The following is a 22,215-nucleotide window of genomic DNA, read 5'->3' on the forward strand; positions in this document are numbered from 1 at the left end:
TAAGTATAGCTGGGTCCAGAGTTGTCCCAGTTTTTACGATTTTCAAGAGACATGGGTACAGAAGGCCGAATTTGATCCTGGACCACATAGCAAGGAGCAAGATGGTCTGTGTGCGTGCCCACCAGGCTGGCATGTGCCTTGGATGAGCTGGCCGTGCCATTTCCTGTCTCTTCCGTCATGAGTATGGTGTTTTCTCCCTCTCCAACCAGCTCTGATTCTAGATGAAGGGCTGAGTAAGCCGTCCCCAGGGTGTGACTTCCCCTAGAGCCTAGCTACAGAGAACACAGGGGCAGGCGAGTCTGGGAGAGACGCCAGTCACATCCTGCAGAGGCCACGGGTTAAGAGGTTTGCCCCCAGTAGCCATCAGGTAGCCTCTGGTGGAGCCAGGCCAAGAAAGGAATCTTACCTCCATGTCCAGACAACTCACCTCCTCACTGCAGGATGAGGAAGGAGGACTGGATTCATGGAAGAAAGTTTCCCCCTTTATTCACCAGGAGGGCCCCAGCGATGCCCACCCAGTTCCTGGAGGTGGACCTCGGAACCCCAAGTTGGCAGAGCCCCTGGCTGAAGGCTGCATGTGGCCCACACCTTTTCAGCAACAGGAAGTCGGATGCTGAATCTAGATATCCAAAATGATCATACATGGCACAGGAAAAGAAAGTTTTCCAAGAACTTCGGGGTTAACAGGGCCCAGAAAGATAGAGACCAGAGCTTTCCTTACCTGCCGTAGGCATGCTAACATTGTACTGAGGTAAGATAAATAGGAAGGCAGTCTTGGCGGTGACCTGTGAAACAGAGGGAAAAGTTCCAAGTTAGCTTCTTGGCCACATCAAAAAAAACAAAAAACAACCAGCAAAGCCTGCGACCAGTCCTGGAGTCCAAGCCTTTCACATTCTCAGACCCACAGGCCTCTCCGATGAAGGGTTTCACCTGGAGCTGAATGAGCCACGTTTGTTTTTCTCCCCATTTGCTTTAATGACATCCCTCCCAATAACTGCACTGAAAAGAAACAAAATCACCCCAAGTCCTGGATGGTAGCTAGACTTGTGCTCGCTGAGGACAGAATGCGACAAGGTGTGCTCCACCCACTGGCAGGGAGCTCAAAAGCAAAGGACACACATTTGTCTGTGCGTCACTCATTCATTCACTCAAGTGTTTATCAAGTTAGTTCTAAGTACCCAGCACCAGTGAAGACAGGAACTAATAGAAGGTCACAGCCTTCCAGAGTTTTCCAGAACTCAGGACCTAGCTGAGGCTCCCCAGCACGCTAACTGCACAGTGGGCGGCAGCCCCCCAAATCTAAACCTGAGCCTCAGAAACAGAGAACTCCAGCTGCTAATTTCACATCTTCTCTACTCGGGGGGGTGGTAGGACACAACACCCCATACTGTTGGTCTGTTTATTTCGAAAGCTGCCTTGTGAATCTCGGTGGTGCAGTGATAAAACTGTGGCTGTCACCTGGGTTATTAACAACCAACGCAGTCCTCCTGCGGTTCAGCCTGCAGAGGAGAGACTGTAAGATGAGGGGATTCGACGCTTGGACTCTAGAACTGACTGCCTGGGCTCAGACGCTGCCTCTGCATCTGCCCACCTTGCAACCAGGAGCCATGATCTTACACCTGGATCTCACTTCCCGTGTCTGTGCAAGGCAGGGTATTTGCGGTGCCCCAGCTGGTCTGGGGAGGGGGTGGAGGCGGCGATGGCCCAGCTGTCGGCGTCATTTAAAGCTCCCCAGATGTTTCTCGTGTGCTGATGCTTCTGGAGCAGGTGCGGAGTAGCCAGACCCCAGGCCTTTTCCAGTAGGCCCCTGGGCACACTTCATCAGCAGAGTTACTGGTTTTCCTCTAAACAGAAAGATGTGAAGGGTGCCCCGTGGGTGTGGGGGAACACGGGTTTCTGTGGCAGAAACAGCAGGGAGGTGGCTGAAGGATGCCCTACGGCCCCTCAACCAAACGCTGTGTACTTCTTAGGGCACAGTCTCCTCCAGTGTTACCCAAGAAACACACTCGCCTTTTAAGCTGGCGGGCTAAAGTGGACCTCTGTGTGGTTCTGGCTGACCAGGACCCCCTGGCCCCTGCCCAATGGCACCAGTATTTCCTGGGGAGACACCTCTACCCAGTTCTGAATTGTGGTGATGGTGGTCTGGTGACCCCCGTCCTCCTGGAAGGATGGAGGGGGCAGACACTCCCCCCAGCCCATTGGACATCCTCTCCCGGGGTCTGAATCTTGGGTGGGGATGGAGGAAAACCTGGTCAGTGCCATGTGCCTGCCAGAATCTCCTGCTGGGGTTCCTGAAGCTCTGCCCTGAAGCAGAGACTCACATCAACTGTAGGAACCCCCAGGCGGTCCCTTGAAGTTGGTCAGAGTCCATCCTAAGATGTATCAGAGTCTCACGAGTACAGCGTTGGGGTCCAACCCAGGCTGCATGTTCGAATATCTGGGGGAGCTTCTAGAATCTCGATTCCTGGACCACCCCCAATTAAGCCTATCCCTCGGGGGTGTCAGCAACCTACCAGGCTCCCCAAAGCAGGCCAGGTGCGGCCTGGCCTGGGAGCACCTCATGGGAGACCCACCCTCACCAGCCTCGCAAAGCACATCTCTCTGGCCAGTTTCTGTCTGTGTCCTCCATAGAATTCATTTCACGTAATCAACTTATGTTTTAGGGCAATTTTTAACTTCAAGAGAAACAGACATACTTTAAAAACTGAAACAATTCAGAAATATGTAAACTAAGAGCTGAATATTCACTCTACATTCTTGGTTTTCCTCTCTCCCCGCTTGTGTGGGATCAGTTTTCTGAGAGCTTTCCTACGCATCTATCCTCTTGGAATTAATTTCATTTTACTCTGACATCATAACTTAGGCTGTGTTTATACCACTTGACACAAGGGATTAAAGAGTGAAGACATTTTAAAAGAGCTACAACTTTTTTTTCCCCCAATTTTTTTTTAATTGAAGTATAGTTGATTTACAATGTAGGGTTAGTTTCTCATGTACAGCACTAGTACATCAGATTCAGTTATACACACATATATTTTTCATATCTTCCACTATGTTTATTACAGGATATTGAATATAGTTCCCTGTGCTATACAGTAGGACCTTACTATTTATTTTGTATATAGTAGTTTGCATCTGCTAATCCCAAACTCTTAATTTATCCCTCCCTGCCCCCCTAGCTTTTCCCTTTGGTAACCATAAATTTGTTTTCCAGGTCTGTATGGTTTGTAAACAAATTTGCTTGTATATTTTAGATTTCACACATAGGCAATATATTCACATATACCAATATTATATGGTATTTGTCTATCTCCTTGACTTACTTCACTTAGTAAAAGAACTTATTGAGTACTGTTTAAATCACTTTCTTAGCTCGGTTAATCAAATGGATGTCGCAGGAATGTACAGACTAAGGCATAAAAACATTCGGCAAACATGAAAATATTCAAAGTATGGTGACACAGAATGTGTAGCTTGACATTTTCTTTACTGATGGCAACAGAGAGAATAGAGGCTATATAATAAAAACTTCCTATAAATACTAGGCCTTTTCATTACTATTTCCCATGGGGTCACCCCTAAAGTTTGATGCTGAAAAGTTTGGCCAAATAAAATGGCCTCTCTGTGGAAGTGTAGACAGACGGCCATTTTTTTCTTTTCATTGAAAATAATTTTAGAAAATGACAATAAAGGGCACAAACCAACAGGGATATACAAGTAGAAAACACAGACAAGACAGAACTAAGAATGCCACTGGCTTCTTTAATTGGCTAAAAGCACAAAAAAGCTGTGCTTTTAGACATAGAAAACAAACGTATGGTCACCAAAGGGGAAAGCTGGGGGTGGGGGATAAATTAGGAGTATGGTGTTAGCACTTACAAACGGCAGAATATAAGACAGATAAACAACAAGGACCTACTGCATAGCACAGGAAACTATATTCAATATCCTGTGATAAACCATGATGGAAAAAATATGAAAAATATAATAACCTATAATAGAAAATCTGAAAAAAAAAAATATATATATATATAACTGAATCACTTGGCTGGACACCTGAAATGCCACATTGTAAATCAACTATACTTTAAAGAAAAAGCTATGTTTCTGTCTCAATTAGCCCCAATACACACATCCACAAAAATGGTATGTGAAGGAATGCTATCCTACACAAGAAGCTGTACCCTGAATTAAGGGAAACAGCTATTGACACAGGCGTTAACACCCAGAGCATTAGCCTCTAACTGGTGGAAGGATAATCCCACTTTGCTTTAGGGACAACAGCCATCTGGTATATGGGCTGTACCAACACCCTTGGCCTGGCCCTCCATAGCCAGTTAATTCTTGTTACTGCTGTTTTTCTGCGACATCACTGTGATCCCAGCAACACTGGACCACTCACTGCTCCTACGGGAACACGGGATTAGACTCCTACAGGCCTCTGAGCACATTTCCACCAACTGATCAATATGTAACCTTGGTTTACACGTGTTCCCTTTGAGAGACGCTGCATGGAACACACACTGTTGAAACATGAACCCTGAGCTTGTGGCTTGAGCCTGAAGAAGCTTCTCTAACACACGTACGTTCTCCGCCAGGCCCATCCCGGCCTCTCCAGGCTCAAGACCCTCAGACAGCACCCTGGCACCCCATGTGAGGGCCACTGTAAGCAGCTACATCACCAGCGAAAGGCACAGAGATGCAAGACTGTGGCAGCAAACAGATGGCAGGAAGGCCACTTGCTCACGGCAGGAGCTGGATCGGGAGGGCAGAGCGTCACCCGGTTCCCCTCCATCCGGGACGTGCTCGTCGAGTGAGCCCCACATCCCACCATCCTGTGCCCGCCCACAGACACCGCAAAGGCGCCTGGAGACAGGGCGCTGGGGTCACAGGCACACGTCAGCACGCAGCAGCAGCGCACACATGAGGCGCAAAGAGTGAGGGTGATCTGGGGTGAACCCGAAAGTTTTTTAACTTTTATTGGGGTGTAATTTATACACCATAAACTTCATCCTTGATAAGCAGCCAGCTTTATAGGGCTTATCTTTCCTTGTTTTTAAACTGTCTCTTCACTGGGATGTAAATTCTATTAAAGGAGGGGTCTTACTTTGATTATCTTCAATCTACTGTTGCAACAGTGCCTAAAAACAGCCTGCCCTGGGCAAGCGCTTGTCCAATGCAGACCTGACTAAGCAGGGGAGGCGTTGCTGTTTTGCCACTTGACCCTCAGCTTGTCCTCTGCCCTCATTGCCCTGTGCGTGTCCCCTCTCTCTCCCTGGGGTCCTTCCCAGTGCTGGGCACGGAATAGATCTCTCATAAATGCCTATTTGATGAGCGAATACTGCAAGAAGCTATAGTATTTAGTAACCACAGACAAAAGCTTAACAGATGCTCTCTAAACATGATTCTAAGAGGAAAGGATCTGGGACTCTGCTTAAGGCAAAAAAAAATCGAGATTCCTGTATTTTTCCATCCCTACGCCCCTGGTCATAACAGCAGAAACCATTTCAAGCCATGCACCCTTGTCTGCAGCAGCCAAGCTTGCTTCCACATGACATGCCTCAGCAAGATAACGTGTTTTCTCTGCTTTGACTACAGAGACTACACCTGAACCACAGAGAGGTCCCCTGTCCACCAAGACCTCACAAGTTTACAAGCAGAAAAGGCAACAATTTGATTTTTTTTAAATGCATTTCAAAAACAAATTTAGGAGACATACAACATGGCACATAAAATAGAATGATGACATAAAATATGAGGAGTGGAGGACCAAAAAATATATATTGAAGGCAAAGAGAAGGAGCAGTGATGAGGCTGATCCATAAAAACTCACTTCAGAAAGTCTCATTGGCTTAAGGCCCCCAGAAATCTGGCCCTAAGCTTTCTCAACGTCATCGTCGGAAGGAAGAAGGATCATCAGCTCCTAGATTGATCACATCCATTAATTAAGAAAGGAAAAAAGACAGCCCCCCAAAAGCAACTCTACTTCTCCAGCGCACAAAAAAGGTAGCTCTACTTTTCCAGCACAAGAAAATTCTGAGGTCTTCTGGCACCCCAAAGCTTCACTCCCAACTTCTCCCAACTTCAGACCAAGGACGAAACGGCGAACAAGCCCCTCTGCCAGCACTGGCTGGGTTCATGTAACACAGAGGGCTAAGAAATAGGAACTTACTAAAAATGTCATTCCAATTATTTCCCATCCTTCTAAGGTTGTTTATAGGAAACATTATTGAGCTTAATAGCATTTTCAATGCCAGGCTCAGTGGGTGAAAGTGAAAACATGCTAATATAAAGAAGAATACTAAACTATGTAGGAGGGGCCACCACATACACACACACACAGCTTCACTGAACTTTTAACTCAAACAGGGCATCAAGCACAAAGGCTGTGACATTGAGCGGGCTTGTGTAGCCATAACAGAACCAAAACTGTTGCACATGCCGTGTTCTATTAGGGGCACATGAATCTGAGCTCTCAGTTGCAATGAGACCAAGGATGCCAGTAAAACAGCTGCCTCCAGCAAAGCATAATGGACTTGGACTCCAGTCCCAGTCCTGCTGTGGGTGTGCGTGACCTCAGGCAAGGCATTTCAGCTCTCTGGACCCCAGTCTTTTCATCCATGAACAACAATGGTGGCGAATGTTAGGGCTTACTCAAAGCGATGCACAGTTCTAAGGGCTTCACAGAAATTATTTCCCATATTTCTCACAACCACCTTGTGAGGCAGAAAATATTCCCGTTTTACAGATAAGTACAGAAAGGATTAGGTATCAGAATGCATGTCCTGAAAGGTCCTCTCTCCACCTTCAGCTCCAAAAGTTATTTCCTGGTTCCACTTACCATCCATGCTAAAAACATAGCCTTGGCCTACCTTGGTGGCTCAGTGATAAAGAATCCGCCTGCCAATGCAGAAGACACAGGTTTGATCCCTGGTCCGGGAAGATCCCACATGCTTCCGAGCAACTAACCCCGTACATCACAACTACTGATCCTGTGCTCTAGAGCCTGGGAGCCGCCACTACTGAACTCGAGAGCCCGCACTCCACAGCAGGAGAAGCCACTGCAATGAGAAGCCAGAGGACCGCAACTAGAGAAAATCCTGCACACCAAGAAACAACGAGCAAGCCAAACGCACACAGACACACACAAATTTAAAAAACAGCTTCATGCTGACAGCTTGCTGAGTGTGTAAAATCTACTACTGCATCTGCATCGTGAGAAGACGAGGCCCAGGGGTCACCTGTAACCAACAGCAAGAAAACAAGGCCTCTCGGGTCAACCTGCCAGCCCTATGTACCAGGTTCACCTGGGCTTCCCAATGCCCCGATCTGCTCTCTTTCACTGCAAGCTGATGTCTGGGCAGCAGAGATAAGAGAGGAGAGACGTGATGAAGGCAGTCTTGCGGCTTTCCGGGTAAGCAGTATTTGACCTTAGGTTTGGTTTATTGTTTATTTCTTGGCCATATCCACGCACTGGTCCTTGAACGGGGCTGCACTGCAGGACTCGCCACCAAGGACAGGAGATGGGAGGGGGCCGGGCCCCCATGTTCACAGGCGGCCCTGCTCCAAATGAAGGTCACCTGTCCAGGGGCTGAACCGCAGTCCAGGCAGCCGACCTGGAACCTCTGGGGAGGGATGCTCACGCCCTGCTCCTCAGGAGCACAAGTGAGCCAAGTGACCTATTCCCATCTTGTGCCCCAGCCTGCTCTCCGAAGCCACATGATCTCCACTCAGAATTTCCCAAAATTGCTCTTGCATCTTCGTGCCCAGGTGGTGCACAGAAAAAATTCAGTCAGACAGAAAAAACATTTAAAACTCACACCCCTCACAGATACAAACTAGTAGTTACCAGAAGGTGGGGGGAGGGGCAATATAGGAGTAGGGGATTAAGAGATACAGTTATGTATAAAATAAGCTACAGGTATATAGTGTACAACATGGGGGATATAGCCAATATTTTATAACTATAACCTTTAAAATTGTGAATCAGTATATTGTACATCTGTAAGTTATGATATTTGTACATCAACTATACTTCAGTTTTTAAAAACTGCAAGAAAAAGTAAATTAAGTCATGCTCAACTGGTGAGTGTTTTTAATAAGAGTCTTTAAGCCTTTCTCTCCTGGAGTGTTGGCTTCACTGAGTCCAGCTGGTCACCTGCATGTACCTTAATATGGCTGGGACTCAGTGAAGGAGGTTCGAAGCCCCTCTGCCACTCAATAAAAGGCAGATACAGCTGAGACAAAGATGCTTTTCACACTTGCTTTCTGAAAGTTTCCATCTGGATGAACAGGGGCTAGCAGGGAGGGCCAAGTGCCTGCAGTCAGGGGCAGGTTGCTAATGGTACCGTCAATGTGGCTTTTAGCAACACCTGGAGATTCAGTTTTCTCACCTGAAAAACTGCCTTGATGTAAGAACAAGGCAAAGCTACTCAAACACACACAACAGATTCTCTACAAGCCTGTGTTCATTGTGCTGAAAAGACTCTCTGTTAACAGTCATGATCATAGTCCTATATCAAATGAAAAAAAAATGACACTGTTTATTTATGAGAAAAACCCATCATCAGAACAGCCATGATACAATTATAGCAGGGGCTTTACGACATTCATTGATTCCAAGGTCTAAACTTTATATTGGGATCAAGAGGAATTTAGAAAGGGCCACTTAAACTGTTTCTAAAATTTTGAAGTTGAGCTTTTAATTTTTTTTTTGGCCACGCTGAGCAGCTTGCAGGATCTTACTTCTCTGACCAGTGATTGAACCCCAGCCCTTGGCAGTGAAAGAACTGAGTTCTAACCACAGGACAGCAAGGGAATTCCCAAGATGAGCTATTCAAAAAAAAAGAAAGAAAAAAAGATACATATGAAAACTGAATTTGAAGTTAACCCAGTACTAAAACACAGAAGGTGGTCTAAGGTCAGCTCTTTCCACTTTCTTTACAGCCACAACTGACTGATAACCTTAAGACTGCATGTTGATGTAACCCACGCTTGTACAGAAGGAACTTGACCCGCTATGTGCCTTACAGACAGCCTTAGATAGAATACCTACATCCCGTGTAATTATATTTCTTCTCTGGAGGCCTTAATATATACACACTCTCATCTGCTCCCTCCCAAAAAGAGCCCTGAGCCACTATTTTAAATATTCCTAGTTGATTACATACTTCACCTCCCCTTCATCCCCAGCAGCTCTCCCCTTATTTGGGTGGGTCAGCATACTCAGAAACCATTCCTCATAGAAGCTAAAAACTATATAAAAATAAAGAACCTTGTTGTTGAGTCACTCAGTTGTGTCCAACACTTTTGGGACCCAGCAGACTGTGGCCCGCCAGGTTCCTCTGTCCATGGGATTCTCCAGGCAAGAATACAGGAGTGGTTTGCCATTTCCTTCTCCAGGGGATCTTTCCAACCAAGGGTCTGACCCTGAGTCTCCTGCACGGGCAGGAGGATTCTTTCCCTCTGAGCCACCCAGGATGCTCAAAGAAAACGTAGTCATTCAAAATTTAAAAATAACAAAATAAGGAAGTGTGTACACAGAATACCTTTCTAGCATGTCAATGTTCTTAAAATGTGCTTCTCTTGCAGGACATGGCAGAGTTCAGATTCTCTGTGGATATTCCCAGAGCACATACATGGGTGAGAACTGTTTTTATGAGCAAAAGCTACCTGTTCAGATGCAGTATCATCTTTAAAATAAAAATCAACACAGAAAAAAGAAAGGGTTGTGGAGTGTAGAATTTTAGGCTCCAAGTGATTTGGGGGGGAGGGTTCAGATTAAGTAACATCTTAGACTTGGCTGCAGAAAAGGAACTGTGGCACCAACATATCACTGCGTCCACCGAGCTGCAGTTTCTAGAGAAGCTTTAGCTGCATCAGGCGAGACAGACAGGGAGGGGGCAATTCTGAAGGCACACGTGTCTGCAGAAGCCAGTCCCTACTCACTGGCCATCATCACCAGTGGCTGCCAGGGAGAATCAGCCCCAAGGAGCTCGTGGCATTTCCTCCCGTTTGGAGGAAGTGGAAGGATTATTCGGGGGGTGGGACGACCGACCAGGCGGGGCCCAGGTGGATTTGCCTTCATTTAGCTTGTTTACAATGAAGGAAGGAAAGAGCAGGGTAGACTATGGTCCACGGCCACCCTTTTAAATGATTTTCCACCGTCTGGAAAGTTTCCTACTTAAAACATCAGCCAGGCGTGGGGAGAGCCAGGCGTGGGGAGCAGAGCTTGCTAGAGAAGGGAACTGGGGAGAGCAATGAAGCGTCTCGGGGCCGTAGACCACGCCTGATTCCCGTGGGAACCCTCGGATTCCTCTCGGGCTCCAGTAGGGCCCATGAAGAGAGGCCCTGACTCAGGCTGTCCACCTCCGCCCACACGCGAACTGAGCGAACCAGGGCAAAAAGGCAAATAAGTGAGCTCTTACAAATCAGCTGTTCCTCTGCAATTGAGGGTGTGCGTTGTCTGTCGTCCTGGTCTCAGCACACCCCTCTCCTACCTACTGAGGGGTGAAGGGCTGGTCCCGGCGGGTCCCCTGTGGTGCCACCTAATTGCAGGCAGAGCCTTACCTTGCACACTCAGAGGAAGCTGAGGCCGGCCCAGAGCTCCGCTCTGCGCATCGCACCTCTGAACTGCTGCTCCGTGCCACGCTCACTGCGCATCCGTTATACCCCGCTCTGGGCGGCCCCCAGACTACCCAGCACGTGTCTACACGAAGACCTGCCGAAGACCACCCGCAGGAGGGCACCTGAGAGGACTTCATGGATGATGACTTGGTTCAGGTGAATTAAATCAAGGCCATCGAGGTGAATGAAAAACACCAGGCATTCAAACATCCCTAGTGTATTTGCAAATAATATTCACAGGAGGATGTTCCAAATCGTCTTCAAAGTGGAGAAGAAAATAACATGAAAGGCAAGAGTTCCCAGAAAAATGTGCTACAGACAGACAGAATACACAAGTCTAACCCCCAAGGCACCACTTGAGGTAGACACTACCCACACTCTGCCACAAGAGTCCCTCCGTACCCCTAAACCAAATAAACAGAGCCCAGGCAAACACTAACATCTAGGTTACGTGCTATATTCCAAGATACTCTCTCTCTCACACATACACACACACCCAGATTTAGTGCAAAATCTCACTTTAGTAATTCAAAGCGGTATTTTAAATGAGATCTAAAAATGTGTGGTGCTTTTTCTCTTCCAGGGAGGCCAGCTTCCATCACGGCCTCTCAGCACCCCCAGGAGGCTGCTTGTGACCTCACACAGGTGAAGGCAGCCCGGTAAGAAAACCACACCTCAGAGGGAGAGGTTGGACGGAGGCTGAACTCACGGCGGGTCCTCAAGAGGCAGACAGGCCCTCATCCAACATCCAGTGTGCAAACCCCCAACCACCTGCTGGTGAATCCAGGCCTTGGAGCAAGGGCCAGGGGTGGAACCGCGCAACTCTATTTCAGAGGGACACAAGAAGGAACAGGAACCGCTGGGGACACCAGTGACCTTAAGTTTTGATGATCTCCACATAGAGCAATCAACCACACAACAAAGGTGGAAGAGGGGAGGATGCAAACACACAGGCACACACAAACGTTGGGGGGGCGGAGGTCACCTCCCTGCCAAGGCCTCGAGGGGGGACAGTGCTTCAGCCACTGCTCTGCCCCCTCTAAGGCAGGAGCCCAGGCCATGGCCGGCAGAGGGCAGGTCAAAGAGCTAACCTGAGTGTGGTCTCACCCTCTTCCCGGATTGCACCGGGAAAGACTAGGATCGGCCTTCCTGAAAATACCACAGGCCCACTGCACAGTCCTCTGTGACTCCTTAGTGCCTACAAGGAATCAGGCCCCCTCCTGGATCCCAGGACACCCCAGGTGCTCCACCTGACCTCTCTAAGCTTTGCCCCCTCAACTCCCAAACACAAGAATACCTCCACCCCACACCCCCACCCCAAACACCATCCCAGGCTGGGAGAGGCACTGCCCAAAGCTGGAGCCCACCCAGATAAACCAGCGTGGAAAAGCTCACAACACAACCTTGTCATTATCAGAGGGTACACACAGCAGTTCAGGAGACCAGAGAGGGGGCTCTGCCTGCCGTGAAGAACTAAAGGGATGGACAGGCCAAAGGCAGTCAGGAAGCGGGTTGCACACACTCAGAGACACCAGAGAAATATGACTCCAGGGAAATGAATGGTCTGCGTGTGGAAAGTGATGAAGCTGGAAGGCTGGCAAGAACCAGGTCCCATGAAGGACCCTCTATGGTGGATATAAAAACTGGACTTTATGCTCCCTGTGGGAGGCTTTAAGCAGGGGAGAACACAATGAGGTCTCCACTGCAGAAAGCGTACCTGCTCAGGGGGCAGAGAAGGGCCTGGGAGGCAGGAAGCCAGTTTGGAAGGAAGGATAATGCAGACTTGGATGAAGGTAATGGCCACAGACACAGGGAGCGTGGGTCGTTTTCAGAAGACTCGGTAGCACAGTGAATTCAGATGGAGTATCCAAGAGCGATGTTCCCATCTGGTTCAGGAAATGGACAGTGAAACATATTAACTTCAGTAAGATGTGCTTGGTGTTAGAATGGTAATGCGGAATGCTGCGCGGGTGGTGGGATCATCAACTGAGAGAGAAGACAGCTGTGGTCCAGGGCGGGGAGGGGGAGGGGAAGGGGGGGCTGAGAAGGACCCACAAGAGGGGCAGAAGGAACAGCAGCCAGGGGGGAGGGCATCAGGAGGAGTCTGGGCTCCAGGGAGGACCAGCCAGCCTGGGATGGAGATTCTTGCTGCACGGGGACGTGGTCTTAACTTTCTTCCTTCTGATGGATCCACAGCAGCTGGAACAGTGCTCAGTTCACTCTGGGACCCCAATAAATATTTGCTGAATGAACGAGTGCATGAAGAGTCTATCCGTTTGGGGACAGGAAGGTCATAAAGTCATTATTTGCTGAGTAAAATGTTGCAGAAAAGGAGGTGGCAGAGGCTGGCACGTGGGATGAGCGTGAAACATAGAAGGGAAGAAGGGGAGACGGGTCTGGACCACTTGTTCTGGTGGCCAGGAGGTCAGGGAGGGATGGAAGACTTCTCAAACCTCCGTGTGGTGAGGAGAAGTGACAGGATACACAGAAAAGGGGGGAGCTGGAAGGAATACATCTACTCAAGGGAGATCTCTTGAGGAAATGAGATCCAGGACCACAGAAGAGGGATGGCTGAGGGAGCACCGACCCTGGGCGGCTCCACAAGATTGCTGCTGCCTCTGAAGTTCTGACACTTGTTCAGATCCAAGAAGATGCGCATTCAGTATGCCTTGAACTGATGTAATTCAAGGGGGAAGTCAAGAGGACTGGGGAGGATGTGGTGGGGGAGCAAAATCAAAATTGTAACACCACCTCCACACCATCACGCTCAACAGGGCTGGAAAACGTTTCAGCCTGCCAGTCGCTTCCTCCGGCCCAGCACTGCACTGCCGCGCCAAGGCCATCAGTCCACCTTCAGTCGTGGCCCGAGAGGGAGAGGCAGGGACGCCTGGATGGACTCACAGGAGGACAGCTGTTCTGCCAGTTCCGGGGGAATTGTTAGGGTGCTGGCCAGAGGACCACCACGAGGCCTCCGACGTCCCACCATTCCATCAGCCTTCACTGTCTCTGGTTGGAGTGATGGGGCTCGGAATCAAAACCCTCAGACATGCAGATAAGGTCTAGCTGCGGCCGGGGTCCCTGTTCTCCATCACAGCCACAGGCAGGATTCTGGGGCCTTCTCCCGGATCTTATAGTGGCCATGCCGGGTTTTCTAACAGCTGGGTCAAGGAAAGCAAGAGAAGTGTGTGTGTGTGTGCGCATGCATATAAAACAGGCTGGTAAGAAAGACACTTTCACTCCCCAGAAACATACCTCTGCTTAGAACTGAAAAATCTGAGAAGTTAAAGAACGTGTAAAACTTAAAATATAAAATCAACCTGTCAATCACAAAATATTTGCTGAGTGCATGCTCTGTGCAAGGCACGATGCTACTGGAGACACAAAAATGTCTAAGATCCACTTCCTTCCCTCAAAGGCTCAGAGACCAAAACCAGAAGCTACAGGCTGTCAATCCAGTGCAACTCCTTAATTTCAGAAGTGGTAAAACTGACCGCCCTTTACTGAACATTTACTGCCGGCTGGGCCAGGTTGAGGCGTTTTATGTGATTATCTCACTAACCCTCAACAAGCCTGTAAGGCACAACAAAGGATGTGTGAGATCTCAGTAAGTGCCGGGCCCTGTGGTAAACAGCAAACAGGATCACCCCATTTAACCTTCTGTTGCAGAAACTACTGCTGCTTCTACCACTGCCTCTACTACTCCTTATATGCTCCTACCATGTGCCAGGAATCGCTGTAAACACTTACCAGAAATTATCTCATTTAATCCGCCCACAAGCCCTATTATACAGAACAAGTGAGGCTCAAAAAGTTTACAAAGCTTGCCCAGAGGCACATGACTAATAAGCCCCAGAAGTGGGAATGGAACCCCAGATCCATCAGACTGTGACATGTGGACTCTTAGCCACATGCACCCCTGAAAAATCAGCCCGAGAACCAACGATGGAGACTCCGTCGCACGAAGAGTTATTTGTGAGACAACAAGAAAAGATGCCGTGAATCAGGCCATGACAAGACAAAGGACAAGTGGGGACCCTTCTACTATCTGGGGCAGAGACTGTGGCTTTATTCATCTTTGCACCCTGAGGGTCCTTGGGACAAAGGAGCGACTCTGTAAATATCAGCAAGTGCTCTGGGCTTGGAGCCCATGGATCTCCTTGGGGAAGACTCCTGGGAGGGGGTGAGCTCAGCCAGAAAGATGTACAGATTGTGGATAAGTAGAGGGGAGGGGCGAGGGTGAGAAGAGACACAACTGTGCTGAGACAGTGCGGGAGGACCCAGATGGAACCAGCCAGCTTAGCGCATCAGGGAGGCTTTGGTTGTGGCGGGGGGCGGGGGGGTGGATCTACCGTGTGGGCTGGCCTTGGGGGGATCTACTGTGTGTGGGGCAGCTTTGGGGGGCATCTACTGTGTGGGGCAACTTTGGGGGCATCTACTGTGTGGGTCAATTCAGATCAACTGAATCCCATGTGTTTCAAACAAGCTAGTCTAAAACAGGAAAAGGAAGGGAAATCTGGCCCTCAGACCCCTTAAAGTTTGCATTCATTCACTCTGGCATTCATTCATTCATTCTGGCATTCATTCATTCATTCTAAAAGCAACCTGGCTCCAAAGTTGACTTTTTGCCTACTGAAGTCATCCATGGGATGCTGTCCATTACCGCATCATGGGCATTTCAACATCTTGCTTCCCCAAAGAGCTAAGCACAAATGAAAAAATAATTGCCTCCCTCAATTCGGGAGGCAACGCTGTCACATAAAAATCCAAACTCTAACTTCCAGACACAAAATTTGACAGACCATCCCACATTTCAGCTTGCCAATTAAATTGTATCAGTTACTTAACGGTCTAGTGAGTCTGAGCTTCTCCACTTGAAACCATCAGGGAAGTAATTTCCTGTTGGATACCGATATTCCAAGACCAGTGGTAACTGGACACGTGATAAGAATCCTATGTACCTTCCACTGGAACCTCTTCTTGGCCCCAGAAGGCCGAGGGTGCAGAGCATTGGCAGAGAAGGAAATGGGTTGAAGTGGTACCTGAGCATTGCCTGAACTGGTTCAGGAGCCAGGGTGATCCTGGTCTCCCCAGCGATCAATCAGGGTAGTCAGTAGCTTACAGTAAATGTGTTCCAGGATTTGAATTATTGCAATCAGGAAAAATCTGCCCCAAAAGGTTGTCGTCAGAGTTTGCAGTATTTCAGGAGTACCGGTATACCTTTGCCCGCCTTTCCGACTGCCCGTGGGCATAAAGGAGGCAGGATTCAAACAAGAGATAGAAGAGAATGTGCAAGTGCTACTGGGCTGGCTGAGACTCCATCCTGCCCTGAGGCCCAGAACAGAGGGCATGATGACCTTTACCGAGTGCATCAATGGGCTTCTTGGAGCCCTGGCTTTATCTGAACCCACAGGAGCTAAGAGGACTCAGGAGGTACCACTGCCTGGCGCCCTCCCCCCGGGTGACGTGGCAGTGACTGGATCACATCCCAGAGGTCCAGCCCCCTCCTTCAGCCACCACCTCCCCCTCTTCCTCCCTCTCTCCCTCGCAGCACACATTCTGCACCCATCCATCCTCCATCTCTTCAGATTTGGGGCCACCTTCCAAGATCGAAAGCCCTGGGGGAATTTACCATCTCTTGTCCATTTCCCCTCATCCTGTCTGTCCCCACCCGGGTTAACAGCACCTTCAATTACCTCATCTGTTTCCACCGGGACCCTGATTGAAACGCTTATGCTCTTCAAATAAAAGGCTTAATACTAAACCACGTGACAATAATTAACCTCATCAAAACAACTGCTGGCAACAGGGCACATCACATCAGCCGAATACTCTCCCACCCGTGTGTGCTGGGAGCATTAACCAGGAAACTATCGGGAGGCGGACAGACGGCCACTCCAAGTTCCCGATGACCAGTGGTGCTGACAACCAGCAGAAACCACTTCCCTTGTGCAAGATGCCTTAGGACTGGCTTTTCACACACTCTCATCAACACAAGCCCCCGATTCGGACCAGCAACCACCTGCCTGCGTGTTCATGGGCCTTTTCCGAGGACAAAACTGCCCTCAGGCTGCAGGAGGGAACCCAGGCTTGGCTTCAGGAATATTTGATCACAGAGCTTCCAGCCCTGATTTTGGAAAGTCACATCCACTCTGGAGACTGACTTTATACTGACAAATAACAGCTTTGAAATAATAATCTCATCTGCTCCAGCGGGCAAGTGAAAGGCTCTCGGCCTGTTTAGGCTCCAAGTGGGTGTAAAGGGTGAGCCAGGGAGACCCCAGCCCAGCACCTCCTCAGACATGGGGGGATTTTTTCCCCTTTTCCTTTTCAGGGACAGAGCAGGCCTGGGAGGTGAGGGGTGGGGGGAGAGCCTGCAGACAAACTGGGCCTCAGCTCTGGGACGTCCTTCCACCTTTTCCTCCAGCTGAGCAGCCTGGGGGCAAGCTGTCTGCCAAGCTTCCCCGTGTAAACACTCCGGCACCAGCTGGGGTTTGGAATCCGCTGAGTCTCTGCCAGCTGGCAACCTGGAGATGGGCCGGATTAAAGGAATGCATAATGAGTAGGGGGGTGGGAGGCAGGGGCTGTATTTACCCAGAGGGGGTCTGCAGGGGTCACTAAGGCGCTGACTAAAGGCGGCTCTGGAAGGGGGAAAATCCGAAGGGAAGAGGAAAGGGGCTGCACGGTGCCCAAGTGTCCTGCCGCGCCCCACCCAATGGCCCAGAGCTGTTATGCTCATTTATTTTTTCCCTTTCACAAACTGGCTTCTTTGTCCCCATCTCGGTCCCCCCCACCCGCTGCCACATCTCCTGCGCAAGTTACACGCAGCCCTTTGAAAGTTCTGCAGCTGGCTGCTCCAGGAGGCTCTGCACGACCAGCCAGCACAACACTCGATCCTCTGCGATCCCGACTTGGGAACGTTAACACGGAAACCCAAGCCACGTGCTGACAAGCAGGCCCTGGGCCACACCGGGCCCCAGGCTCAAATACGGAGACTTCAGGCTCCCCCAGGTGAAGTCCGGAAGAAGGCAAGGATTCAAAGGACATGGACCGCTGGGCGGGACCACAAGACCCTCACGTCCTTCCGCTGCCTGGCAGAGGGTGCAGGGGACAAACAGTGACCCAAGTCCAAAGTTCCGGTGGGCACTGGGGGGACACAGCTGATAGGAATCCACCTGCAGCCCTCCTGTGTGCACACGTGCTCAGTCGTGCCCGATTCTTTGCGAACCCACAGACTCTAGACCACCAGGCTCCTCTGGCCATGGGATTCTCCAGGCAAGAACACTGGAGTAGGTTGTAGTGCCCTCCTCCAGGGGATCTTCCCGACCCAGGGGATCTTCCCGACCCAGGGGATCTTCCCGACCCAGGGGATCTTCCCGACCCAGGGAAGCAGCCCTCCATGAAGCACCTGTAAATATCTAACCCTGACGTGATGTTTATCGCTAAGCAGAGGAAGCAGGCAGCCCTGCAGAACACAAGGGAAACAGCACCGGGAGGAGGCAGAGGACTGTTCTTAGGCACTCAGCCTCAAAGCAGCTGTGGAGTCGGGCTACAAGCCACTGCTCGCAAGGCCTGGGGAGTCGCCTCTTCCAAAGGGTTTTTCCCTGCAGTCCCTTTGCTCCCTCGGATTCCTCCACACACAGATGCTTCCAGGACAGAGACTCACCCCCAGGTTCAGGGTTCAAGGCTCGGCCCTTGTTGGTCCTTTAGAAATCCTGCTCCAGGGGCCGCCTTGAAGCCAGTGACACTCAAATCTGCTTTTCCTACCCAGGTCTTTCTCCTGGGGGACGTTCCTGCATCTTTACCTAAACAGCATGCCACTGACCCCATTTGGCATGCCAAAACTCACACTACGCATCTTTATTTCAAAAGCTGGTACCCAAGAGACATGCTCATATCTGCCCATGTCCCAGGCTGCAGTCAAGGACTCCCACTGGCCCTTACAGTCACCTGTTGGCTTTATTATGTAATTAAATCCATTATTTCCACTCACAACCTCATCTCTCACCAGCCTACAGAAGAGGGTTCTAACTGGAGTCTCTGCCTCAGGACTGTCTTCCTCTCCTCTGGCCATCCTAGATAGAACAGCCACGCTCTTCCAAGCTCCCCACTGCTTATAGAATAACGTCTAACCCTTCCATCTGACCTTCCTGAACTTCCTTCCGTCTCCACCCTTGATTCCCACAATTCCCTAAACTCAGTACAACAGCCCTGGATGCCCTAAAGAATATTCTAGAATATCACTCCATGAAATACTCTCCAAGGCCAACAAATATGTTTGGGGTGCAGGTATACAAGACTCATTATGCTCCATTAAAGGCTCTGATAAGTCCTGCAGCAAAGAAACCTGTTTAGCCTATCATTTCCCCAGCCTACTCAGCCTAGAAACTTCCACAGCATTTCATCTATTAACTGCTTTCTTCAGTTCTCTGCATGACTTCTCTTGCCTGGAAGATCAGCCCTCCGTTCTACCTTCCATTTGTGTCTCTGCCTCAATTTCCCTTTGAGGGCCAGCTCTGGCCTCCCCTTCCCCGGACTCCCCCTCCTGCCGTCCATGCCCACACTGCTTCCTTCCCTTACCCCAAAGCCCATGCTGCCTACGGGCCTTCCTGAGATGCAGGGGAGCATGACGGTGAAGAGTCTGGATTCTGAATTCAGAAGGATGGTGTGAAATCCCAGTCCTGCCTTCAGCAACTCTGATGGAGCTGCTAGAGTGCTCTGTGTATGGATAGACAACAGGACGTACTGAAGAGAGCTCCTGAAAGGGTCAGCGCAATCAGAAGGGCCGATCCAGCACACAGCTGGGCACATCACACACTCAGTAAGTCATCATCAGCCATTTTTCTTCCAATCTGTTACCGCTGCTTTGCCATTTATCATTTCCTGTGTATCTTTTCGACGGGAAACCACAGAAAGCCCCAAGGCTGTCCCTTCTCCCACCCTTCCCTTTGCACAATCAGGTTTAACAAATAATGTGTTGATGCAGTGGCTCAGTGGTAAAGAAACCGCCTGCCAATGCAGGAGACGCGGGAGACTCAGGTTCGAGACCTGGGTTGGGAAAATCCCCTGGAGGAGGAAAGGGCCATAGTATATTTGCCTGGAAATCCCATGGACAGAGGAGCTTGGTGGGCTACAGTCCATCGGGTCACAAAGAGTTGGACACAATTAAGCGACGGAGCATGCACAAAAGCCACCATCACAAACAGCAGGTGGATACACACCTGGGCAGGGAAGTGGAGTCAGCAGCCCCAGGCTATTAGCATTGAGCAAGATGCTGTGGATCCAAAGATTCTTCAAGCAGTCAAGACCCATACCTTCAAAGAACCCCTCCCCCAGACAGTACCAGCCAGCCCTGCCCCCACCACCTGTTCACCCACTACAGCCCTGGAAGGGTGGGGAGGTGCTTGGGAAACCAAGGCAGGTGGGTCTCACCCCACGGTGGCCGGTGGCCGGTTTCTACAGCCCCACACTGGGCCACGATGACCTGCGGTGTTAGGATTTAACTTGAAATTTTCAATTGCTGTTTTTAAAAGCTTAAATTTTCACCACAGGCCCTTTCATTCATGTGACTTGCTCGGTTAATAACTGAAACTGAGAAGTTCCATTTCCACTTCTGGTCCACCCTGACTTTCGTTTTTCCTGATGTGCCTGTAGTCGCTTCCCTGAATGGCTTGAAACACCCCCATTTCACCCTCTGAACCTCTCTTCAAAAGGCTTCAGAGAGATTTCCCTGGTGGTCCAGTGGCTAAGACCCTACACTCCCAATGCTGGGGACTCAGGTTCAATCCCTGATAGGGGCACTAGATCCCACTTGCTTCAACTAAAGATCTGGAGTAGCCAAATAAATAAATATTTTCTTTAAAATAGAAAAGGCTTCAGAAAAGAAAACTCTAATTTACAGCAGGTGGGAATGACGTCTCTAAGATCCAGGGCTTGAGCTTATCTCTACAGCATCCCCTGGCAGTTCTGTGGACCCCCCACCTCCAGCTCCCCCACCCAACACACCCGAATTCCCACTCCACCTGCAGCTGCTTTCCCCATTCTCCCCTCTCCATTCATCTTTCCTGCTCTCCAAGCAACAGGCTCTGCACCAATCCAAACTTTCCATCTTTCCATCTCCAAAATAACAGCCTTAATGTGCCTTTTCTGCTTAGCAAAACTATATTTCATTGAAAAAATATATGTATGATAGATAGAAGCATGGAAAAAAATTAAATTATAGTTGTGCCACACATAGAAAACAAAACCATTGACTATATTTTGATAATTACCCGTACCGCTGTCGTTTTATAAAAATAACACAAATCCAAGCTTTTAGAGGCCCACATTGACATTACATTCTTTTTTTTTTTCCATTTATTTTTATTAGTTGGAGGCTAATTACTTTACAATATTGTAGTGGGTTTTGTCATACATTGACATGAATCAGCCATGGTTTTACACGTATTCCCCATCCCGATCCCCCCTCCCGACATTACATTCTATAACCTGATTTAAAAAGAAACACACCCATATGCTATGGACAGCCTTCTGTGACCTGCATATAGATTTATGTCACCATTTTCAACTGATCTAACCAATCCCTTACTAGCAGGCATTTAGAAACAACCTCAACTTTAAAAAATGCTAACATCTCAAAATATTTGGATATACCATTGCCTGGGGGGAAAGGTCAGAATTTGGTCTGTGCATTTCTATTACAATCATGAAAAACCACAGTATCCAGGTATCTCAGTGGTAAAGAATCTGCCTGCCAATGCAGGAGACACAGGAGACATGAGTTCGATCCCCGGGTCAGGAAGATACCCTGGAGTAAGAAATGGCAACCCACTCTGTTATTCATGGACAGGGGAGCCTGGCAGGTTACAGTCCATGGGGTCACAAAGAGTCGGACATGACTAAGCTCGCACGTACACTGGGCAAAGAGAGTAAAAATTAAATCAACTGTGCTAAGTGGGAGGGCTCGAAGAAATCTGTTTATAAGAGTGGCATTCAAACAGCAAAGAAAGTCATTCAATAAAAACAATTTGTAAAATGCAAATACCATATTATCTTTAAAAATGCTATGATGGGCTGCGTCTGTGTGCTCAGTCACTAAGTTGTGTCTGACTCTTTGGGACCCTACGGACAGCTGTCAATGGGGTTCTCTAGGCAAGAATACTGGAGTGGGTTGCTATATCCTCCTCCAGGGCATCTTCCCGCCCCAGGGATGAAACTCAGGTCTCCTGCACTAGCAGGCAGATTATCACCTGAGAAGCTCATGACAGGCCACACCATAGTATAACATAGTTCAAGCAGCAGATCTCCACTTCATTGGACCACAGTTTTTTTCCTAGGGGGAGAAAGAGACAATGGTCTGAAGTCATATGATCTTTGAGAAGGCGAAGAGGTGAGAGGTAATTCTGAGGCTTGATCACTTGAGGGAGTCCAGTGAACCATGGGCTGGGGGCTCAGAGCCCACCATGGAGAAAACCTCAGCAAATGTACCCCACTTCCACATTTCTTGGCAGTCTTGGTGGCCCAGGCAGCAAATGGTGTGTCGGGTGCGGCATGGATACATCAGGACTATATATAAATGTATATGAAAATGAG

The 22,215-nt window shown here is 49.2% G+C and overlaps 1 protein-coding gene across 1 annotated transcript in view; it reads right to left on the reverse strand.

The window, feature by feature from the left end:
- TRAM2 (translocation associated membrane protein 2) overlaps positions 1 to 22,215 on the reverse strand; it is a 68,707-nt gene that overhangs the window by 32,519 nt on the left and 13,973 nt on the right. Inside the window, exon 2 of the mRNA XM_043907719.1 lies at positions 722 to 785. Within this exon, the coding sequence (XP_043763654.1) occupies positions 722 to 785 (64 nt within the window). The remainder of the gene's footprint in view (positions 1 to 721; positions 786 to 22,215) is intronic.

The sequence above is a fragment of the Cervus elaphus genome, chromosome 7 (assembly GCF_910594005.1).
Source record: "Cervus elaphus chromosome 7, mCerEla1.1, whole genome shotgun sequence".
NCBI classification, from domain to species: Eukaryota; Metazoa; Chordata; class Mammalia; order Artiodactyla; family Cervidae; genus Cervus; species Cervus elaphus.